At 39.0% G+C, this 23460-nt stretch overlaps 1 protein-coding gene across 3 annotated transcripts in view; it reads left to right on the plus strand.

The window, feature by feature from the left end:
* LOC5519069 (muscle calcium channel subunit alpha-1) overlaps positions 1 to 23460 on the plus strand; it is a 29269-nt gene that overhangs the window by 4293 nt on the left and 1516 nt on the right. The window contains exons 6-49 of one of the 3 annotated variants that reach the window (XM_048723358.1): positions 1091 to 1243; positions 2509 to 2711; positions 3217 to 3320; positions 3832 to 3947; positions 4172 to 4234; positions 4696 to 4792; positions 5929 to 6089; positions 6528 to 6640; positions 7084 to 7196; positions 8327 to 8458; positions 8634 to 8709; positions 9085 to 9208; positions 9320 to 9506; positions 9603 to 9657; positions 9745 to 9805; positions 10188 to 10293; positions 10841 to 10970; positions 11416 to 11475; positions 11578 to 11684; positions 11862 to 11955; positions 12274 to 12381; positions 12532 to 12584; positions 12654 to 12699; positions 12836 to 12936; positions 13157 to 13358; positions 13754 to 13912; positions 14398 to 14508; positions 15208 to 15291; positions 16679 to 16759; positions 17197 to 17316; positions 17654 to 17719; positions 17844 to 17935; positions 18313 to 18475; positions 18718 to 18845; positions 18976 to 19072; positions 19315 to 19420; positions 19508 to 19618; positions 19939 to 20066; positions 20485 to 20601; positions 21262 to 21282; positions 21923 to 21990; positions 22299 to 22407; positions 22495 to 22621; positions 23213 to 23391. In XM_048723358.1, the coding sequence (XP_048579315.1) occupies positions 1091 to 1243; positions 2509 to 2711; positions 3217 to 3320; positions 3832 to 3947; positions 4172 to 4234; positions 4696 to 4792; positions 5929 to 6089; positions 6528 to 6640; positions 7084 to 7196; positions 8327 to 8458; positions 8634 to 8709; positions 9085 to 9208; positions 9320 to 9506; positions 9603 to 9657; positions 9745 to 9805; positions 10188 to 10293; positions 10841 to 10970; positions 11416 to 11475; positions 11578 to 11684; positions 11862 to 11955; positions 12274 to 12381; positions 12532 to 12584; positions 12654 to 12699; positions 12836 to 12936; positions 13157 to 13358; positions 13754 to 13912; positions 14398 to 14508; positions 15208 to 15291; positions 16679 to 16759; positions 17197 to 17316; positions 17654 to 17719; positions 17844 to 17935; positions 18313 to 18475; positions 18718 to 18845; positions 18976 to 19072; positions 19315 to 19420; positions 19508 to 19618; positions 19939 to 20066; positions 20485 to 20601; positions 21262 to 21282; positions 21923 to 21990; positions 22299 to 22407; positions 22495 to 22621; positions 23213 to 23391 (4832 nt within the window). The remainder of the gene's footprint in view (positions 1 to 1090; positions 1244 to 2508; positions 2712 to 3216; positions 3321 to 3831; positions 3948 to 4171; positions 4235 to 4695; positions 4793 to 5928; positions 6090 to 6527; positions 6641 to 7083; positions 7197 to 8326; positions 8459 to 8633; positions 8710 to 9084; positions 9209 to 9319; positions 9507 to 9602; positions 9658 to 9744; positions 9806 to 10187; positions 10294 to 10840; positions 10971 to 11415; positions 11476 to 11577; positions 11685 to 11861; positions 11956 to 12273; positions 12382 to 12531; positions 12585 to 12653; positions 12700 to 12835; positions 12937 to 13156; positions 13359 to 13753; positions 13913 to 14397; positions 14509 to 15207; positions 15292 to 16678; positions 16760 to 17196; positions 17317 to 17653; positions 17720 to 17843; positions 17936 to 18312; positions 18476 to 18717; positions 18846 to 18975; positions 19073 to 19314; positions 19421 to 19507; positions 19619 to 19938; positions 20067 to 20484; positions 20602 to 21261; positions 21283 to 21922; positions 21991 to 22298; positions 22408 to 22494; positions 22622 to 23212; positions 23392 to 23460) is intronic. The other 2 variants (XM_048723359.1, XM_048723363.1) reach the window with 2 other exon arrangements.

A 23460-nucleotide genomic window follows, 5' to 3' on the forward strand; every position in this document is an offset into this window, starting at 1 on the left:
TACACTATAAAAGGGACTTGCCTTAGGCAAGCTGTCATTCGTCATTTCACTTCACTGAGTGAAGAGCTCCGTAGAGAAAAGCCAGAAAGCTATTATAGATTTCAAAGTTATCCAAAAATGCACAATTGAAGTTACACAACAGCCTCTTCTTGTAACAGATCGGAAAATAGTGAGGATAAGACAGGTTTTGACTTGATGAATATTTCAAATTTGTTGTTTTAAGCGTGCACGCATCTGAATGACGCCATTTCAAATGAGCGCCCATGCTGTGTTTTTGAATTTTATTTTTCAATTCAACAAGCACGCACTGTGTTTTTGAATTTTATTTTTCAATTCAAACGAGCACGTGCTGTTTGATTTCTCAATAACAATTTTTGTTTTGTTTTTGTAGAGAATTGACTCCAAACACTTTCCCGGATATGTCTTAAAGTTCTTTAACATTCTCTTGTACTTTGAAGTTGTCGTAGTTAGTTGCAAGGCTTTACTTTTTGCTATGTTTTCTTCTGGCCATTTCAGAGGTCCGCACTCAATGAAGTCTAGTTGTGAATGATGACGACTTGCGCAAGAGCTTGCAAAAAAGGGGGCGAGCTATCCCTTTTATACCGCATGTTCGTGTTTAAGTGAAATTGTTGCTATTTTTAGCATTCCCAGTATTCATATGCCATATGCTGTAGGCTAATACCAGATGTATTTAATAAGTGTGTTACTGGCAACAACATCCTAAGATGCGAATAAGGATGACCTTGGAATTCTAGGCCATAGCAATTGTGGGAAGAAGTTGATTGTTGGTTTACTTGGTTGCTGGCGAATGGCAGTTTAAGTTCAATAAAAGCAGAGGGAGCCTTTGTTTCAATGAATATCATACCATGGTTTCACGACACATCCACTTTTGACCAATACCAACATAGTACACTTTGAATTGTGTTTTTTTTACATCCCATTGGACTTTGTGGGTTAGGGCTTGATGTGTCTAATGGGGTCTAATATTTTCCATTCCTTAAACTCTGATATGGCAAATGAAATTATAAAGAGTACCACTCAGGTACTCATTGTTTGTTTGTTTTTAAATATTTGCTCCTCTTTCTTTCAGGTTTACAAGTTGTTTTAAATTCTATCATCAAGGCCCTTATTCCACTTTTTCATATAGCACTATTAGTAGTGTTTGTAGTCATAATCTATGCTATTATTGGGGTGGAGTTATTTATGGGCAAGCTACACAGTACCTGCTATGACAATGTCACAGGTGAGTCCCCTTGATTTTGAACCTTATACTGTAGTGTGGATGAGAGATAAAGATCACTCTACCTTGTTCTCTAGAATAGTCACCCCTGAAAGTATGGAAGATCAACACTTAGTTAGATCATGTCATAGAATCCCTAACTAAAGTCTAGAAGTTCTTTAAAGAGTTTATGTTTATTCAAGAAAAATATATGGAACATAAAACATATGCATAAAATCACATATTTTGTCCCTTGTTCTATGCATCCCATTTTCTAAAGGCTCAAGGCTCAAGCCATTCTTTGTCCTTAGTGAAGGGAAGGGTATATCGTGTCTTGAATTGAGCTAGCTACTGTATGTCTTGTATGCCATTCACTCACCAGGGTGAAGCACTAGCTTTTTGCAAATTTTACCCGTTGAAAAACAGTTCAAAGCTGGCTTAAAGCCGCATTGTCACCAGTTCACTTCCGGAGGTCCGACGGAAACCTCAACCGTTAAAAGACAAAAGAATCTATTAGAATCCGAGATATTTAACATACCATTCGCCCTAAATTATCAATCACATCCTCGAAGGAACTTGAAATAGACTCACTGCTATTGAAATAATTTTCGCGTTTTCCATTAAAAATCATCTGAGATTGTTACGTAAGCGACCAGAAGTAAACTGGTGACAATGCAGCTTTAATTATGACTTAACATGTTTTACTTTATTTTGTGCTATACAGTATTTAACCTGCTCAGTTTACTGGCCAACCAGCAGACGAATTCATTAGTGACAGTCCTATTGACCCATGCATCATCAATATTATTCATTTATGTCTTCTGTGATTGCCCCAGTTTTAACTAAAAAAGGATCATTTAAGAATCTAGTTAATTTTTTTTTCTTTTTGCTTTTATTGTCATCAAGTCATAATGCTTGTGCCTCAATTGTCTTTTACACCTCCCCCCCCCCACACACACACACACGCATTCACACACAACGCACTGGCTATTATCATGACCACTCAAAGTTGTGCAAGCAAGACAACTCTTTAGAATTGTTGAAATTTTATACCATTTTAATGGTTCTTTTCTCATAACCTTCCAATATCTTTTACTCCTACAATCATTCACATTTGTTTAGCCATCATAGTCCAGCAATGCCTTCCCCTTTTTCTTGTCTAAAAAAGAGATGAGATTCGCAAATTCACTACCTCTTAATTTGTTTTGAGAATTGCCCCCCCCCTCCCCCTTCAACAAATCCTAGCTGTACCACGGGCCATGTACCAACCACAGCTTGCTGCCTTTTAGGTCAGCCTACATTTGATGAGCCACATCCTTGCAGCACAGAGTCTGAAGGATACTCTTGCTCTAATGCTGGTCCGGGGCAGGTCTGTCTAAAGAAGTGGGAAGGCCCCAACTATGGTATCACCAACTTTGATAATATAGGGCTGGCATGTCTCACCGTATTTCAGTGTATCACTCTGGAGGGCTGGACAGATGTTATGTATAGTGTAAGTATAGGTTAATTAGTCAGCCAAATAATTGATAATGCCCATGCAGTACATTTTCTCTGTTCAATAATCTGATATAATCATAGCTTATCCTCACCCATGAAATCTAAGATTGAAATAGTTAAAATCATATTATCTGGTATTTATGTCTTTTCCTCAAAACCCTTATAGTCTCAAGGAGCAGATCCAGAACTTAAAGATAACAGGTTTTGGACATAAGATTGGTACATTATTTATTATTTTATAAAAAGCAATAAGACATTACTTTTACTTGTTTTACTAAAAAAGAGGATGAATATCCACCCAACTCCCCCCCCCCCTATTACTGCTTCTGCAGGTCCTCTTAAAACTTGCTGATTTCTATTAAAGGTCTTTCAGATATTCATATTTACCATTTTCCAGTTTCCAGTTTCAATTATATATTTTCTATATATATATAACTGAATAAGATTGAACCTCAGATGCAAGTTTTGATTATCAATGTTGCTTTTATCTGCTCCTCCAGATAAACGATGCTATTGGCAACTCATGGCCTTGGCTCTACTTTGTAACATTGATTATATGGGGCTCATTTTTTGTACTAAATCTTGTGCTTGGTGTACTTAGTGGGTAAGTGTTGTCAATATCTTAGCATTTCTGAATATCCTTTTTATAAACATTATCATAGAGAAGTACCAAAAATCAATAGAGCATTACACACATTCTATGCATTAGATACCTTTTAATAGGTTCAAGGGCACTTGACTTGATGTTGCTCATTAATTTCAAATGTTTTAAATGCTAATGATATCATTTCTAAAATAAACGTTTTAGAAAAGCACTTCATATTATTGGATTTGGTATCAATTGTTGGTATCAAGTAATTGATTTTCTTGTAGAACACATTTTAAATCCTTCTTAATTTGTTGAGGACTATAATTGGATTAGGGTAAGAGCACCTCAAGTTGAAAGTTACAGACCTGGATTATATTATATCAGGGTTGCCGTATTTTAACAAAAAGAAAAATAGTGGATTTAAGTTATATATTACAGTATTTGATATTATTTGGAAGCTGTGGATTGGATACTACACATTTTTTTCTTGGATTAATCACGTGACTGTATGTCTGGTCTGTCGCAGTGAATTTGCCAAAGAAAAAGCTAGGGCACAAAAAAGCGGCGAGTTTCAGAAACTTCGCGAAAAGCAGCTCGTTGATGATGCTTACCATGGTTATCTAGATTGGATATCACAAGCAGGTACGGTAAACAACACCAGCTTTTGAATGAGTCAATGAAAACCTTTCTCTTGCCTATTCCGCCATTATTTTATTTTCGGGTGAAAGACATGATGAATAGCGACTAAATAAAGGGAAGTCGCTCATAGCTGCTGTATTTATAACTAGGTTATTTATTAGTGGTGATTAGATAAATAAATGTATAGTTAAGTTGAAGTATTATGTTTGTTATTGGATTGTCAACAGAGGACATAGAAGGCGATAGCAGTGCTGGTGAAGACGAGGAGGGCAAGGCGGATAGAAAACCTTGTAAGTGCGGTAGATGAAAGCTCCGCACTCACAAACAAGATTGTGTTTCTCTTCGACTGATTTTTTTTGTTATTTAGCGTACTTAAGTTAAGATATTACTCGAAGTTATGCTTAACTTATAACTGCTCAGCTAAATAAAGTCCTTCTCCACACCTACACTGGAGAAATGTCTTCTTTGTTGTGTTTGTAGACTATTTTTTAGAGAAAAATCTTATGCAAATTTGAATGTTATAGCAATGTTACCTCTCCAATTTTTTCTTTTTCATGCAGTCTGTAAACAGTCTTTCAAATTTCCACACAAAAAAATGTATGTCGACAGTCTCCAGCTTGATATCCAGTATGGAGTTACTGATTCAAATCAGAGAGTTCCCGCTCGTTATCGATTGGCAATCCTTTGCGAACCGGCGCGCGCCGTTCGTGCTATGGGGCTTGCTAACTTTTGTTTTTGTTTTTCCCTGCAGCGTTTCGAAGGCGGAAAGAAAACGATGATATCTCTAAGAATAAAGAAAACCAGGAGGACTCAGCAGCATCAGACCAGGGATGGATCGACAGGAAAAAGTAGATTTCCACCATTGTGATTATTATGTACTATTTGCCAGGATTTTTAATTGCACTTAGGGAAAGTTCATTATTATCCCGAGGGGGGGTGGGGGCGAGGGCGTGAGGATTTTGATAAAAGTAAGGGATAAGATGAATTACCCCCTTCAGGAGAAACAAAAGCAATCCCCCCCCCCCCCCCCCCCCCCCCCGATGCTACCCTCATATTTTCGGTACAAAGGAAGCAAAGGAAGGAACGCAAACAAAACAATCTCAAAGGAACGCGAGCAAGAGATTAGTTGCAAGCTGGTCATAATGTGGAGGGGAAAGAATTCGCTGAAAACATTTATTCATAAAAAGGCACTCAATTTCTCAAAGGTGCGACTAAATCCAGGTTGTCAACCTGATAAAGCTTGATGCTATATATGACATGTATGACGCAGAAGAAGCAAAAAGGCTTTTTGTTCTTCTCCTTGCGAGAAAAGCGAAGCACGAGAAAGTAAAGAGAGAGAGGAAGACATCAAATAAGATATGAGCGAAGATGTTGATTTCGACGGAATGAGCGCTTATAGAATTGAACGTTTTAATAAATATGGAACATAATATAGAACAAAAGCACTTCATAAATATTATATAGCGAAAACCATGAAAATGTTTGCATTGCATAGATAAAATGTGGCTTAATACGTATCTTGGACTGTTGGATTGTGCATGCCAAATAACTGCCCGCTAACGAAGACTTGTTGAACCAAGAAGTCTGATTTGACACTTGGTCAAATTATATAGAAGAGACAATATCAAAAGAAATCAGTTCCCCCCTTTAAAAGTCCATTCACTTTTGACGCCCCCCCCCCCCCCTTTTGATTTCGGAAAATTTCTCGAGGCCCCCCCACAGTATCCTCACGCCCCCCCCCCCCTCCTCGGGATAATAAATGAACTTTTCTATGGTCATTCCATAGTAAGCTCTTATAACCCCTGCGCAATGTCCTTATTTATGCATAGCAAAATCTGTAATGAAAATGAGTGGGCCGCTTATTCTTTTGCTCTTTTTCCGCTTCTCTGGAATATCTTTTGAGTTTGTAGTATTGTAACTGCCTTGTTTTAGATATTAATCGTAAAAAAATATTTAAAATGGTCCACCTTTTTCTCTTCTACAGGAAAATTCTAAAGCGATTTCATCACCGGTTGCGGCGTAGCTGTCGAAAGGCCGTTAAGACGCAGTGGTTTTACTGGACCGTTATAGTTTTTGTATTTTTGAATTCTCTGACGCTGGCGCTGGAGCATTACAATCAACCAGAGTTTCTTACACAATTCTTAGGTAAGTCATAGGTATTATATGAAAAAAGGCATTGTGCACCCCCGTGTACGCGCCTGGATGGGGCTAGTGGGGAAACGCGCGCGACCAACACACTTCTTTCCCATCTATTTCGCTGCTAGCTCTAGCTGTCCCGAAGTGCACGAACCGACGCCGATGGACTTGTAATACAAGCTGATAAAATATGTTCCTCCTGTTCTTGCTTAGCCTTCATAAAGAGAGCAAAACCTTGCAAGTCGTCTGTAAAAGAGCTTGATTACGCGCTCAAATCATACAGGGCATACCAGTGGGTCTTACAATGGATATTATGACGCAAACAGTGGAGGCAAATATTTTAGCTAATTCGTTTGCCCCGCTACTCTAGCTGATATTTTTATTCATTAAGAAAACATGTGTCTGTAAGAATTACACAATGTTTAATTTTTATTTTTTTCTTCACAGATAAAGCTAATAAATTATTCCTAGCGCTTTTTACGCTGGAGATGGTGGTCAAGATGTATTGTTTAGGTTTTCATGGCTACTTCGCATCGTTATTCAACAGATTTGACTGTCTGGTGAGTACATTTCCAGTAAATTAACCAGGTCATCAGTTCGTGTGTGTGTGTGGGAGGGGGGGGGGAGTGGTGATTTTCGTGCGCAGAAATACATCCACGTGTCTCCTAGCGCAGTTCGGAAAATTGTATGTATGATTTGCGGCAGCTTTGGGTTCTTCTCGTGAGGTGCTAACATTTATGGGTATTTGTTAAACAATGGCAAATTGCCATTATTTTCCCACCTCGAATGGTCTCTGATTAGCTTACTGTTATATGCTTATATGCTTCTCTGATTAGCTTACTGTTTTTCGCGTCTTTTTTTTTTTAAAAAGAGTTTCTGTTTATCAATTAAAATAAATTAAATTTATTTATGTCCTAAATATCTGAGATGATTTTCAAAATATTATAATTCCAGTATTGGCTATGAGTTGCTATTCAACGCTCAATCGATTTTCTACTCACAGGTTGTTATCAGCAGTTTGCTTGAGTTAGGGCTTACAGAAGCTATGGACCAGAGACCTATTGGTATCAGTATGCTCCGATGTGTCCGTCTACTCAGAATTTTTAAAGTTACAAGGTACGCATTATTAATTAAAATATGCATACGTTTTTCTTGAATTTTTAAAATTGAACCTGTAACACTGTTCAACACAGCCATACCGAGCCACACAAGGCAACCATTTGTAATTTTTGAACTAGTAGGGCTAGAGCATTGAAATTTGATGACTTTTCCTAAAATTTATCTGGGATCAGTTTGGTGTGAGCAAAATTTTGATATGTGTACCCTGGTAACCATAGTAACCAAGTTTTGAGACATAGGTTTAATGAAAATTAGGCAAAACGCTTTAAGTCGTTAAGATCAACTATTAATACGACGTGCTCAACGTAAATCCATTTCATATAAACGTTTTATACCAAGTTTTGAAAAAACACAATAAAAATGTACATCTCTATTTTAGGGGGGGAGGGGTGGTGTTTTTTTTTTCAATTTTTGACCTTCTCGAAATAGTGCTTGTAGAAATAGCATAAAAACATTCATATCCACCTGAAATCGTAAATACAACTTGAAACGAAGATTAAATATTGCGAAGATTAAATATTGTCAAAAAGCTCAGATTTTGTCACCCTGTTTTTATTGATTAAAATAAACAACTTTCATTAAATCCAAGATGGCGGATCCAAGATAGCGGATGCTGATGTCACATAATTAGCTAGAATTCGCTGTTTTTTTTTTTTAACTAACATCTAAATTTGGCAAAATCCTTTTTATATTCCTCTATTTTAAGCGAAACCAAGAGATTATCAAGTCAAATACTACATCAATATTGGCGAATAGAGTTGTTTTATTTTCAAATGTAAACAATAACAAAGCATTGACTGATAAACATTCTTTAATGCTTTTCATTTACTTTCTACCTGAGGTTGAGACTTTACAAAGAAACTCTAGCGTTACAGGAACCATATTTGTAGTGATATGAATTTTAACATTGGATGTGAGCCTAGGACATATTTTTATGACCATTTTTTATACTCATGAACTAATGGATTTATGAAGTGTTTGGCAATATATTAGTCTTGACACCGAGTCTTTACTCTCTCTTTTTTGTTAAGATAAAATAATAATAGTCTCACATTCCTTCGTTGAACAGGGGATATCGGTTTCTGCTTGGTTGTTACTGCAACGCCTTATGTCTTTTTTGCCTCTAGATACTGGAGCTCGCTGAGCAATTTGGTGGCCTCACTTCTGAATAGTATGCGCTCCATCATGGGCTTGCTACTTCTGTTATCACTCTTTATGGTCATCTTCTCCTTATTAGGGATGCAGATTTTCGGTGGCAAGTAAGTACGGATACTGATTTATCTTTTTTTTATATTAACTAGAAACAAAATCGATTAACTGCTTCAAACGAGTTGTTTAAATGCCGAAAAAATACCCTTTGATCTGTTGTTGTCCGTTTGTTTCTACTATTTATTTCTGTTTTTATTTGTGTTTTCTAAACGTTATGTTTATCAGATTCAATTTAGGTGACGAGGACGTTCCGCGAAGTAATTTTGACTCTTTCTGGCGAGCACTTGTAACAGTTTTCCAGGTATTTAGTCAACTCATTATTATCCTTCAAAACTTATATCTTCTCGTTTATCCTGTTGTGTACCCAAATACAGTGCCGATTCCAGGGCGAGGAAAGGGGGGGGGGGGGGGGTCAGTGCCAATCCGAAAGAATCTGAACAAAGACGTCTAGAAAAAAACAATTCTAGAATGACTATTGAAGGGAAATATACTCTTTAAATTGTGAAATGGGCGGGGAATACGACAGTTCTACTCCATTTCACCGCGCATCCCTACCTAAATGACTGAATACAAGGCTTTAGCTGATTAAACCTTGTTACTTGTCTAAAGCTCCGGTAAAATCTAGCTACGACAATAACCAAAGTTAAGTAAATCTGATATCCCTTTTCCTTTTTAGATTCTAACTGGAGAGGACTGGAATGCTGTGATGTATACAGGAATACAGTCCTGGGGTGGAATTACAGAGAGCTTGTCAGCCATACCTATATTATATTTTATATTTCTAGTAGTTGTTGGAAATTGTATCCTTTCACGCAACTTATTAAGAATTGTGATAATACTATGGGTTTTTCTTGTGATTTTAGCAAGCTTTTTAAAATATTATCAAATGCTTTTCTTAACTCCCTGATTAGATATTTTATTAAACGTTTTCTTGGCCATTGCTGTGGACAATCTGGCCGACGCAGAGAGCTTAACAGAAATGGAGGAAGAAAAGAAGAAAGAGCGAGAAGAAGAGTTAGAAATGAAATTAAGAATGGAAGAGAAAGAGTCATCGTCTAATAAAGATCTGGAAAACAAACGAGCTTCTACATCTAGCGGGTAAGATTCGCGTATCTCGCTTGAGAAAACATCCTATTACGTGTGAGACTTTTCTAGTTTAAGATGTTGTTAACACTCGTCTATCTTTGGTTCTAGAGCGGGCAAGACAACATCCCAAGATCTACATTCCAATGGCAACAGTATACCGCGGGTACGTTACGCTTTGTTGAGGTTTACGCTAGTTGTTAGCTAATTACATTTTTTGCGATTGATTTCTCACCATCACTCTGTAACACAGGCTCTTTCAAGTGACGCAGAATCGCCATCCCTTGCAGAAGACTCTAAAGCTACTTTAAATAGTAAGCCACCTTAATATTGCAACAAATCTTCCTTTTTCAGAGTGGCACAATACAGAAACATTAAGAAAATATTGTGGGGGCACAGCCACGCCCCTTGTGGTCATTTCCTTATGAGTTAATTAAAAAAATGGGGGGGGGGGAGAGGCACTTGCCGTGCTCCACCCCCTGCTACGGCCCAGTTTATTATCACACTTCTTTGCTGCAAGAACTTACAGTACCAAAGAGCATTTGTTGTTAGGGACGGTGAATTTATTTTTCTTTCACCTTGGCAATTTATAGGACAGTTACTGCTCCGCTTTGCTCTTACTACTGGTATCAGACACAGACATCAGTACTCTTAAAGTGCACCGTACATATTTACTAATGATGTGATAACTTTTAGGAGAAGGGGACCACGAGTCTGTAAGAAGTGCAACATCCACAGAGGTGATGGACCACGAGCCAATGCCACCTGAAAGCTCCTTGTTTATCTTCTCAAACACCAACTGGTGAGTAGACAATGGCAGGCCCGTTCTCCTCACAACGGCCGAAGGTCCACTTTCCGTTCCCAAAGGACGTGCTTTTTGTAGACAAAACTATAAAACATAAGCTAGATCACTCTGGTATGTAGCCAAATCCGACAATAAACGTCCCATGGAGATACCACAAATGGATAAAAAATTCCCTTTTTGTTCTTTCGGGGATGTTCAGATTTTCATCACCCCCCCCCCCCCCCCCGGAAAAATTAGGTCCACTTTTTGTGTTTCGCACCCCCCCCCCCCCAAAAAAAAAAAAATCCTGGGTACGGGCCTGCAATGGTGACTGTTTTTTTCCATGTCTACTAAGCCATGTCTACTTTTAGCAAATTTCCCCTTGAAACTGTTGATAGACAAATGGATTATACAGTTCTGACATTGTCTTTGTCTGACGTGTTATATGGCTCTGCCTTATTCAATTATTGTCACTTAATAAATGTTCTCTCTTTTTTATCACACATTATAATCACGTGTCGTTATACCATAGATAGACACTGAATGTGTTTGTTTTCAATTTCAGCTTTAGAGTCGTATGTCACCGGATAGCCACCAACTCGTATTTCGTGAATTTTATCCTGCTGCTCATTATCGTCAGTAGCTGCATGCTTGCTGCGGAAGACCCCCTCAACTCGAACTCCAAACGAAACCAGGTAATCCTATTCTCCAACATCGCCCAGAGGCATTGCATTAGTAGAAATCTTGTCAAGTGGCATCAGTCATATGGAACCCCTTCTTCCATATAAGCCTTTCGAGCTGTAAGAAAAAGCAGCGACTAAAAGACGTAGAGGCATTTTACCAAGTCTAGTAGTGAATCGGACTGTGAAATAAGGAATGTATTTGTTTGAGTTGGAGGTACATAGTAATCTGGAACAAACCAGGTTATGAACAAACCTGGAACAAATTTCCTTGTGCAGCTGGCCACGGATTCTTAACAACTGACCTTTGTAGTTCCGTTGGCCCCATAGAAATGCTACTGGAAGACAGATAGTTAATGCAGTTGCAACGCAACGGCCAGCTAGTTCGAGGAAGAATGGCTTCGAAGAAGATTTATGTACATAATAATTATGTAGATTTGATGTTTTTCCTTTTTCTCAGGTTCTCAACTACTTCGACTACTTCTTTACGGCTGTCTTCACCATTGAAATTACTATTAAGGTACTGCTCACGCAAAGGATTATCGATAAAAAGATCAACTGTAATCTGACTTCTGTTACAGTTTTCACTTGGATGGCAATAATGGCCTCTGTCTCTTTCTAGATTATTGCATACGGGGTTATTCTCCACAAAGGATCATTCTGCAGAAGTGCCTTCAATTTGCTTGATTTCCTTGTCGTCGCAGTGTCGATTGTGTCTATTGCTCTAAGGTACAGAATTTTGAAGTTTTAATCTGCCTGAATTAAATCATTTGATTATAATCGTGCGCCTCTTTATGAGGCTTATGTGCCCACAGTTTTATTGCCCTACCGCTTCAGACCTCAGATAGAGCACACCCTAGCTATGTACGTTACGTAAATAATGCTGCCTGATTTCTTATTGCAAAGGGATTCGTCTTCTCAAATCTCAGTGGTGAGAATTCTGAGGGTGCTAAGAGTGCTGCGTCCTCTCCGTGCCATCAATAGAGCCAAAGGGTTGAAGGTTAGGAATCAGTTAGGTTGAGATTATTGATGTCCTTTCAATATACAGTGATTGTGACTTATTATACATCGAAGTAGTGTTTACGACCACAGTATAAGTAGCTCACAGCTCTTGTGTTACTCTTCATGTAACGAGCGGTCTTGCCCTTTCTCGTATTCGGTATTTTTTGCTTTGCATTTAGGCAAGGATGGAACCTAATCCAACCACCTGATACTACAAGCACTGAGAGGACACTGCTATTGTTTATACTCTGGCGTGAACCTACTCTTCTTATCTTAGTTTCTTTACTATGCCTCATAACGTTTTACTTGTTTATAGCACGTGGTACAATGCGTGTTCGTGGCAGTCAAGACAATCGGTAACATCATGTTAGTAACTGTTCTCTTCAACTTCTTGTTTGCTGTCATCGGAGTCCAGCTTTTCAAGGTACGTGGGAAATTGTGCCCAAAATGCTATTTTGTGTATCTTATCCAATTGGCGGTGTCGTGCCCCCTGTTATCTCTCTTGACACTCTTATTTATGTTTCCATCGGCCTGGCTATGGTGATAATCTCTGTTATGTTACCTGTTATATCAGGGCACGTTTTTCAGCTGCACTGATGCAGAGAAGATAACCAAACGCGAGTGCCAGTAAGTAATCTTTCTCATTGCACTCAGTTTATTGAGTGCTTGCAAACCTAACCATGATTGCTTTTTCAGGGGGCAGTATATTGAATTCAAAGGACCTGGACTTACAAATCCTGTCGTAAGTACAATTTATTTTAATTGCCATGCATGCAGTGCCAGCGTTTTTGGCCAATAAAAGCCAACATGACATATGACATGTCATTGTATTTGGGATGATGTGAGCTGACGATCATCTCTTGTATGTATTTATACAGGTAAAGGATCGAGAATGGCAGCCACAGACGTTCAACTTCAACGATGTCCCGCAAGCCATGTTGACACTGTTTACAGTGATGACCTTTGAGGGATGGCCAGGGTAAGAACAGAGCATAGGCACCCGTTTTCTTTTAGGGATTGCTATTTTCCGCACTTAAACTCCTTTACTCAAAATATATCCAAGCCTTACCAATGCTAATCATTCATGTAAAACAATGGCTAACAACTTTCAAAATCACTTTTCGTGTCGTCAATATTAATATTTAATATTTTTTCACTTTTATTTTTAAATTTGTAACCTAGTAAATGTTTTTCTTTAGCATCCTTGAGAGCTCAATGGACTCTACTGATGTCGACGAAGGACCTTTTCTGAACAATAGGCCTTGGGTTGCCATTTATTACGTTATTTACATCATCATCATTGCCTTTTTCATGATCAACATCTTTGTTGGTTTTGTGATCGTCACCTTCCAGAATGAAGGAGAAGAAGAGTTTAAGGACTGTGAATTGGACAAAAATCAGGTAATAATATCCCCCGACGACTATCGTCGATTAGGCGCGTAGCTTGGAATTAGCGCAACATCTTCCCCGTGGTACGCACTTGTCAATAGTAAGCTGGTCACTTGGTCAAAAGGTATAAGTATATAAGTTTTGTGTTTTCTATAGACAAACAATAGAATCTTGAAGTTAGCCATAGAACAATCACATAATGACTGTTCGTGCCTACATTCCCACTAGTTAGCAAATAGGAACAGGGCTGTTGTCCGCACACAAACAACAGAGGTAAAAAAAGGGAAGGGTTCTTCCACTTCTCCTTCTCTCTGGGCGACATGCGAGACAGGCATTATTTGTGTGTTCTGCTTTCTGTAGTGAACAATGTCCTGGTTTTGATTTTGCTTGCTTTGTGTTTTTCTTAGCGTAAATGCGTGGAGTTCGCTCTCAAGGCTCGACCCACCCGTCGCTACATCCCCACCAATCGGTTGCAGTTTCACGTGTGGCGTGTAGTGACGTCACAACCGTTCGAGTACCTCATTTTCGCGTTCATCACCGGCAACACCATCTTACTTATGATGCAGGTGAGCGCATCCACGATACATCACTGATTACGTGGTAGAAGAAAAAAGAGACACAGCCTTTCATGAAAGGGCTAATTTCAGGGGCAATTAGTACTCATGTATGAATAAAAGGAAATCGTGTGTGAAATGGAAGGCGCATTGTCACCAGTTTACTTCCGGAGGTCCTACGGAAACCGTTAAAAGACAGAAGAATCTATTAAAATCCGAGCTATTTAACAGGCCATCCGCTCTAAATAACCAATCACATCCTCAAAGAAACTTCCAATAGACAAACTGCTTTCAATATTTTAAAATATTTTTTGCGTTTTCCGTTAAAAATCATCGGATATTGTTACGTAATCGACCGGAAGTAAACTAGTGACAATGCGGCTTTAAGAATAGGGCCTACTAAAACCACGCTTATATATTCTAACCTTTTCTTTGTCCGTCCATGACGAAAAAATAATACAGCTATACCCTAATCCACGTCATTTACGTATTTTAAGTACTACAATGAACCAAAGCTTTACACAAGGGTGCTTGACGGCTTCAACATCGGCTTCACATCGGTCTTCCTGCTCGAGTGCATATTAAAACTGTTTGCCTTCAAACCAAAGGTAATGTATTGTTGTACTTTGGCAATAGCTTTATGCGCTTTTCTACTGAAAACACACAAGGGCATTGCCAGGTGGGGGGGGGGGGGGCTAGTAATAAATACAGATAATGTACGAGACATTATCTAAAATACAGGAGAAAATGCCTGAAAGACCCTTTTGGGCCCCCTCCTGTTAAAAATCCTGGCTACGCCGCTGGATCTAGTAATCTTAGGACGCTTTTTTTTTCTATCATTCTTGAATATGGGAATGGTTGTTCGAGAATGTTCAGAATGACATTCGAGTCATTCTGCTACACGTAGCAAAATGGGTGGAATGGCCTTCATTCCATTCTAGAATGGGAACGTGGGATAAACGAACGCGCGCTTTTTCTATTCTAATCATTCTCATTCCGGAATCACGGGTAAAAAAAACGCGCCCTTAGATCGTCACTCGGGGACCAACTCCATTGTCGTGGGTAAGAAGGCTGTAAGGGCGTTTTTGTGCACGTTTTTGTTCTCTCCATGATTATTAAAACTGTATGCCATGTAATCATACTTTCAACAATAAGCCTTCTTTGCGTTTGTCAAATCCTCAAATTGTTCTTTTATGTTTTGGTGAGGTGGTGCCCACTACACTTCGATATCATTTAAGATATCGAAGATTTAAGATATGTATTGTTGCAGATATAAATTATTAACGTGATAATAAATCCTTCCTCAGAATTACTTCCTTGATCGGTGGAATCTGTTCGACTTCGTGGTCGTGGTTGGTAGTGTGGTCGATATCACTATGAATGAAGTTTCGGTAAGTCAATTTTTATTTTTCTCAGTAAATCCACCCTGCCATAACAGTAATTCTGTGGGCTTGCTAGGGATTGCTCCTGAAGTCCGATAAACTATGATTTACTTCTTTTAAAAGAAATCCTTAAAGGAAGTCGAGAGTCAAAGCTCTAATGAGGTATACCTTATCTCCAACTTGCAATACGTCATACTCTAAGTTCTCTTGTCGCTTGTTTCATCCAGCATCCTTGATTGAAATGTTGAATTTATTGTATTGAAATCAGACACGCTTGCGATGCATGCATGATAGTTTTGTTTCTAGACTCACTTATCATGAAAGACTAACAACTTAAATGTTTTTATTCATTCATTATTGAAAAGGTAATAAGTCCCACAAGCAGCAGGCTCTAATGTGCTTAACACGCTAACTTGTCGAAGAAAAAAGCCCATAAAACATTGTAAAGTAAAAATTCAGCAGTAAACAAAAACTTTAAGGAACATGTGGTATAAAATCAATTTGACAGTTGTTGTTGAGCCAGGTAGAACACGGCTATGGTAATAATAGAGCCAGCATAAGAATTTAAAAAGAAATGAGGAAATACCAATCTTTCGTAATATCCCATGATGCATCGCGCAAAAGAGGAGCTGACAAGATCGTCACTGTTAGAGCTTTTTCCGCATAGAGAAGCGGAAATAAACTCACTATCGCCACATATTTGGCAGAGCCACAGGTAGCCCAAGTTCTCTCTAAAAAAAAGGTATTTTCTGTTGGACCGGGACACATATTTACGGGCAGAGAAAACTAGTTAGGGACCTCTTTTGCTCTTTCTAAACTTCGCAGCCACGGGAAACACGCATGGCGTGATTTTGCGCTCGCCGGGATGAGGCTAATTTACCATTTGCTCATTTTTGGCAAGCAAAAAACCACGGCCAAAAGATGAATATTCTTCCAGATTCTCCCGCAATGGAAAATCGTGTAGCTGATAAAAAATATTTTTTTATCATCAGTTAGCTTGAAAAATAAATTTTGGGATTGTTTTCTTTGGGGTTTTATCAGATGGTCAAGAATTTTGCTTTTCCTGGACTCACCGGAAGACAAATTTTGATTTACGCGTGATGCATCCTGGGATACTTTGAACGGCTGTTGTTGAGCCGTTTTCAATGCCAATAAAAGCCAATAAAGATAAAACAGTCGACTTGATTCATTACATGTATTTGCATCGAATACGGCTCATGGATAATACGACGTTTGAACTTAGCCTATGTCCGCCTTAAATGTGACGTGTCTCTAGGGCGTAGCCGGCGTTCTCGTAAATCCAGCGGTCTTTGTGGGCACTTTTAAAATTTTACGGTCAAAGAAACACAGTGATAGATCCTCGTTTATAGCTTGTAAATGGGTTGTTGTTTTGTAGCCTGATCGTTATGGTGGTATGGCAATCGGTGGTCCCAAGAGAGACGAGGGCTACGCAAGGAAAGCTCGCTTACATAAAGTCGTAAGAGCTATAAATAATAAAACATATAAACATAACAATAGGAATCTCCGTTAATTGCTATACTTACTAAACTAAATACATGGTTAAATAATTTTGCTGTCTCGTACAGTTGTTATATATTTTTGTTTGTACTTTAACAACTGCTTGTGGGCTTTGACGCAACGCTTAAGATTTAACATTATGTTTAAAGAATTCATTCTATGACGACACGAGTTGTCTATTCAAAAATACCGGGTAAAACTTAAAGTGACTGAGTAATTGTTAAAATGAAATTTAAACCTGTTTAGCTTAAAACATGAAACCAAAATAAAGTATATTGTATGAATTGACGCATCGAAATAAAAAAATGTAACCTTCTTACGGCAATTTGATTCTATAGAACTTACTTGATCAATACTATAATCGCTGCAACTCACTTCGTATCTGTTTCCTAACAGAGTGAACAAATGTTCGCATTCGGCTTTTTCCGGTTGTTCCGTGCGCTTCGACTTGTCAAACTGTTGAACCAGGGATCCGGCATCAAGACACTGCTCTGGACGTTCATCAAGTCATTCCAGGTAAAAAAAAAACATTTAGCAGAATGCCAGAGACCAGGATAGGCTTTACTGACAGTAACTGATCATCTGTTCAGTGGTTTTCGGGGTTAGGTTATTGCTATAGGGCTCGTCCAATAGCACTCATGTATTATCTCTTTTTTCACTTTTCATTTTCTTTGCATACCCCATCTCCTCCTCTCATTGGAATCACATTGTTTAACAGGAATTCTGAAAACACAAAAATATAATATGTATGTATATTGGAAATTTCCCCTTCTACTCTTTCCGTGACTAAGCGCAACAGAAAAAAATGAGGTCGAGGATGATCTTTTCATGTTTTGATGGTCTCTTTTTTCAGGCCTTGCCATATGTTGGTCTTCTAATCATCATGACCTTCTTCATCTACGCTGTAGTGGGAATGCAGGTAAAGGCAGCTCACTTTATTTGCTATGCGCAATGTAGTGCAATATAGCCGACCTGATTCGAAGCTACTTGACACGAGTAATTCAATCCCTGAACCTAACCTACCTTAATATCCCTTTTTACAGATGTTCGGGCGAATTGCGATTGACCCCGAAACTCAGATCAACCGTAACAACAATTTCCAGACTTTCCCTCAATCTCTGATGGTCCTATTCAGGTAACAATGTTGGAGATATAGTATAAAAAGTAACACCGCGTAGTTTTATAGAATAACTTGTCCAAAAATTTAATGAGCATTTGCATCTATTTAGGCGTAGTTGTTTTAAGTAATAGTCGTAGCAACTTTGCTTTTCTTTATTCGAGCTTTGTCTATACTATCTGATTTTTTAACTCCCGCAAGTCGTAACCACAAGACCCGAAATAGCTCAAAATATTCAACGGGACGAACTTTGAGCTAAGAAAATGCATTTATATTCTAGCCGGTCGTTGATATAACATGGCGTTTAATTATGTGAACTTTCTTCCTTCACAGTTAATCGATATTAATAACAATATTCTGTTTAATAATAAGTGTTGTGGTCACTATGTCCTTAGATCTGCGACTGGCGAGAACTGGCAATTGATTATGTTGGCTTGTACGGACACCCCGAACGCCAAGTGTGACCCTAACGCATATCCCCAAGATACAGATGGTCTGTGTGGTACTGACTTCGCGTATGCCTACTTTTGCTCCTTCTATGCTATTTGTTCCTTCCTGGTAAGATTTCTACGACCCCCTTTGTTCTTTATTACATTGTGATAGTATTGTTTATCATCATTAGCTTGCGTTGTGCTTTGGAACGTCGATAAACCTGTATTTCATGTTTTCCGTTGTCCCACATCAAATACATTCAACTCTTTTATTTTTGACGTCGCACTTCCTTCTCCTGTTTGCGAGCTATTGCATTATATGTGGGAGGTAAATTAAAATCCGAATGAGTATTTCCTTCTCACCAACAGATCATCAACCTGTTCGTAGCTGTTATCATGGACAACTTTGACTACTTAACGCGCGATTGGTCGATTCTAGGCCCTCATCATCTTGACGAGTTTGTCCGCGTGTGGTCTGAGTATGACCCCGAGGCAAGGTACGATGATCCAGAGGTGTATTTACAACATTCTCTTGTTTTATATTTTTTTATTATTTTATTATACATTTTATATTTTATTGCTTTATGTTATTGTTTTATTATGGTAACACCGCTTCATTGCTTGCAGTGGTTGCGTCAAGCACGTAGATATCGTAACAGTTCTGAAGAGAATCGCTCCCCCTCTTGGGTTTGGCAAGTTCTGTCCGCACAGAGAGGCGTGCAAGGTAATACCACGATTTAAACATAACTTTCCTAGTTAAAGATCACTTGCAAAACATTAGGCACAAGTAGTGAAACTTTGATACTTGACAACTACGAAAAGCAACAGTGATGTCTTTAGTTTCGATATTCTACTCGTTCTCATCCAGCCTTGTTAATCAATTTCTATCTTGCCAGCCCATCATATTTCTATTACACGCAATATTAAAACTCCTTTAAGATTCAATACTTTACCTTATTTGTTCAGCGCCTCGTGAGCATGAATATGCCCCTGAACAGAGACGGAACTGTCAATTTCAACGCCACCTTATTTGGACTAGTGCGCACGTCGCTTAGCATCAAGCGGCCCGAAGGTATTTATTTATGACAGAATGACTCATTTGGTCTCATTCAACATTTAACTATAAGTTGTAACCTGCAACACCGATATACCTTTTTAGGAAAAGGTTCACTGGAGAAGGCCAATGAAGAGATGCGAGCTATTATTATGAAAGTTTGGCCCAAGACGTCCCAAGAGTTCCTTGACGAAATCATACAACCCCCGGGAGGAGGTAACACTTCCACAGCCTTTCATTCTTTTTGGTGTGACTCCCCATCACTTTGAATATTATAATTTTTTTTATATTAACTTGATGTGTGATCTATTTTGTATGCCTTAATACGGGGCCATGAACAAGAACTTTTATTCTTTATTGGGTTCCTAAAAACGTAAAAAGTAATACCCTGAACAGTATTTGAACATGGTTTACCTCACCCGGAAGTTGATCGCTACTTCCTCTCCGCATTTCAGTCTAGTTTTATCCTGATCAACATTAAGATTAAATAATATTGGTTCTTCGTGGTTTTGTTAAGTACAAATACGTTTCCTCAGATGATGAGGTGACGGTTGGCAAGTTCTACGCTACTTACTTGATCCAGGAGTATTTCAGACGCTTCAAGGCGCGACAAAGAGCCGAGAATGCACAGTACCAGGATGCGCACTCAACACAAGCCCTTCAGGTATGATATACTTTGTATTAGGGTATTGAAGGGCTTTTGGCATTCCACACAATCCCTTCAGGTATAATATACTTTGTATGAGGGTAGAGAAGGGCTTACGGCATTCCACAAAAGCCTTTCAGGTATTCCACAAATGTTTTTCTGGTCCAATGTATTCTACATGAAGGGTAGGGTACGAAGTACGGCATTTTTCGTAGACCTTCCAATCATCGTCGCAATAGTATGAGGGCTATTGAAGGACTAGTTTGTCACTCAGCAGGATCACCCCGGGGATGTCCTACTTTGCATTTAGGGTAGTAGAGGTGAAAGGGCAGTCGACAAAGCCTTCTAAGTATAGCTGCTATGCCTTTGTGGTACGGGATGGATTTGGGTATTTCACAGAAGCCTAAAGCTGCTCCCCGTGTTTTGCAATGTCTAGGCCGGTCTACGGACCCTCCACGGATTAGGACCCCAGCTGCGACGCGCCATCTCAGGGCATCTGGATGATGACGATGAGGAACTCTTCTTAAAAGAGGACATTCAGCAAAAGTCTCAGGTATACCTAGCTACTGATGGACACATACCTGTTATACTATGAGTACCCTTTAACCTTAACTTTATGTTGTTAATGTTGGTTGTTAATATAACACATGTCTTTGCTTACTTCTATTTTTCGCTCTGTATATCTAACGTGACTCTTTTTGTCCATGGCAAATGATTTTGTCTTTGCTATTCAAAGGTTTTTTATTTTATTTTACATTTGCATTACTGCTGTTAGAATAGATATACAGATATCTATTAAACCAGGTGGATATTCCAATACAAGCACACACATACTACCCTGGCTGCAGGGCCTGGAAGGTACTGTTGTTATACTTCCCGCTCTGGTTTGCGGTGAGGCTGAAGCCTCAGTTCATTATAATGAAAGTACCTGAAAGGCCCTGGAACAAACACGTTAACATGGTGGTATCTAAGGGGGCAACTAATGGGTAAAAAGGGGGTTAATAAGCCTAGAGCGAGAGAAAGCAATCATAAACCCTAACCGAGAAGCAGATAATTGGTAAATGGTAAAATGGGGATGCTTAGAATATGGTTTGTGCTTGAAGGAGCCATGTAGCTAATGCAATTTCTCTTTTTCTTCTTGTTTCTTAACCGTGCTGTTGATGTTGTTGTTGTTGTGTTTTCTTGTGGTGCTGGACTCTTCGTCTGGAAATAGCTTGACTTCCTTTCTGAGCAGGTATTTAGATTTACCTCTTAATGCAGATACGTCGCAAGCCTCACCGGATCGCCTACATTGAATAACCAACTGTGCGCTAACATAATCTAACCATAACCATAGCCCATTCTCACTCAAGTATAAAATAGGCTCCTGTCTATATGCATAGACTTTCGTTTGTTTTTATGTCATAGGGCATATACTCTGCCAACAATAACTCATCCATGAGATTCGATCTGTCCATATTTTCACCCCACAAAATGCACTTACTATTTTACTGTGGAATATCCTCACGACCCTTGTAATACCGAAACATTAAACAGTAATTTGTGACGAGAAAAACTCAGTTCAGTACGTACTTTCTGTGCCCATTTAGAAACATGATAAAATTGACAAAAATATACACAATAATTCATTAGCTTACACGGTCATTGTTTTACCGAAGTGTTTTGATATCTTCGATACTCCCTATTCAAAGGCGTTTAACTTCGTCGATATTCCTAGTACCTTATTATTAGTATTCTTATTACTCTTGTAAGCATTTTATTGTTTCCCTTTCCCACGAAATAACTAAGCCAAGCAGCCAATTGATTGCTCTATCAGGAAGTATTTGACCTGTTATATGAGTGGTAAAATTAACTTATGTTTTGGGGTACTGCAGCACAAACGATTCTGGGAAAGCCTGAAGAACGCTGTTACTCCGTCACCAAGACATAGTCGCCCAAGCAGGTAGGAGAGCAATTATTTGTTATGAGTACACATGTGCGGGCCCAGTCTAGAAGTATGGAAAAGACGAGGACACGGGAGGTAGCAAGTGGGTTACCCAAACCATGTTAGAGCCCATCCGGCATGCGCTTACACGGATTTCGCAGCCGGGAGTGCGCATGTCTACCCTGCTATAGCAAAACGTAATCATCCGTTCTTAAATGATTTCATGGGGTTACCAACCGGATGTGACTCCTTGTATTTACCTAGTAACCGCACTTTCAAAGTGTAAAAAAAAAAAACAAATGATCTAAAAGCTCATTGTTTTTCAGTCTCCGCAGGCCAGGATCCATCCGATTATCTGCCTTTATCAAGAAGGGCAACAGCACGCCAGAGGCACAAAGGAAATCGTCTCTACCAGCAACTTTAACGGTTCCCTCCGTAAGTATGTTTTGATAGAAAACACTCGGGAAGATATGTCACTTATGTATACGTGCTTGTTTGATGAACTAGTCATTTTCTTTTCAGTTTTCACACGGTCCTCTATTAACCTCTGATCGGCAGTTGCTTGTACCTCCGCAACAATCTGATGTAAATGCAAACGATAAGGAATCCAAGCAGAGCGCACATGTTCCATCTAAGCCTCCACTAAAAGGTACGGTTTACTTGACTGAAAAGAGATATCTAGGTTAATATTTTAAGAAGAAATACCTCTTCCCAAAGGCTAAACCGAGGCATAAAAATATATTTCTTGTTTTTGAAAAAGCAAAGGGATATAAAAACACGTTATAATCCTTTTAAAACTTACATTTGTCTGAAATCTGTTTAATCACCCGACTTGGATACTCTAGTTACTACATCACCGGGGCGCACCATGCTGGAAACACAGCAACTCCCCGGGGTGCAAAGGGCGTGGTAACCCCTGGGACCCATTGACTTTATCATACGATATTGGAATCGCCGTAAGACATGTTTTTCAATATTTCTCTTAAATATACTTGTATATCCATATGAAAGCCGTTCAAATTCAAAGTAATTACTTTTAAACTCACACTCGTTCGAAAATAATACGGTAATTAAAAGTAAATAAATAATACGTAAAATACTGTCATTATTTGGACCGATAGTGGGGAGTGACGAGAGGCTATTTTTATGAGATGGGGATGGGGTATGCCAGGCTTCACTCACGATGGAATGATATTTGCAAATCTCCTTGATTAACATTGCTATCTCAAAATACCTTCAGGGGCGAGGAGTTTTCCTCTTCCGATTATGGCAAATGGGGACCTCAAGGAACCTGCTCTCGACACACGTGAGCGTAGCAAGAGCGAAATCCTTGAGAGACCAGCTTCCGGTGAGGCGGTGCTGGAACCGACAGAGCTGGACAAGGAGAAATCGTCAAGCGCTCAAAACATTGTTGAACAGGTAATATTTGGAGGACAACTATAATCGACATTTATCAGACTTCTTGAAAGGCTTATTGGGTACGTAAGT

The sequence above is a fragment of the Nematostella vectensis genome, chromosome 1 (genome assembly GCF_932526225.1).
Source record: "Nematostella vectensis chromosome 1, jaNemVect1.1, whole genome shotgun sequence".
NCBI classification, from domain to species: Eukaryota; Metazoa; Cnidaria; class Anthozoa; order Actiniaria; family Edwardsiidae; genus Nematostella; species Nematostella vectensis.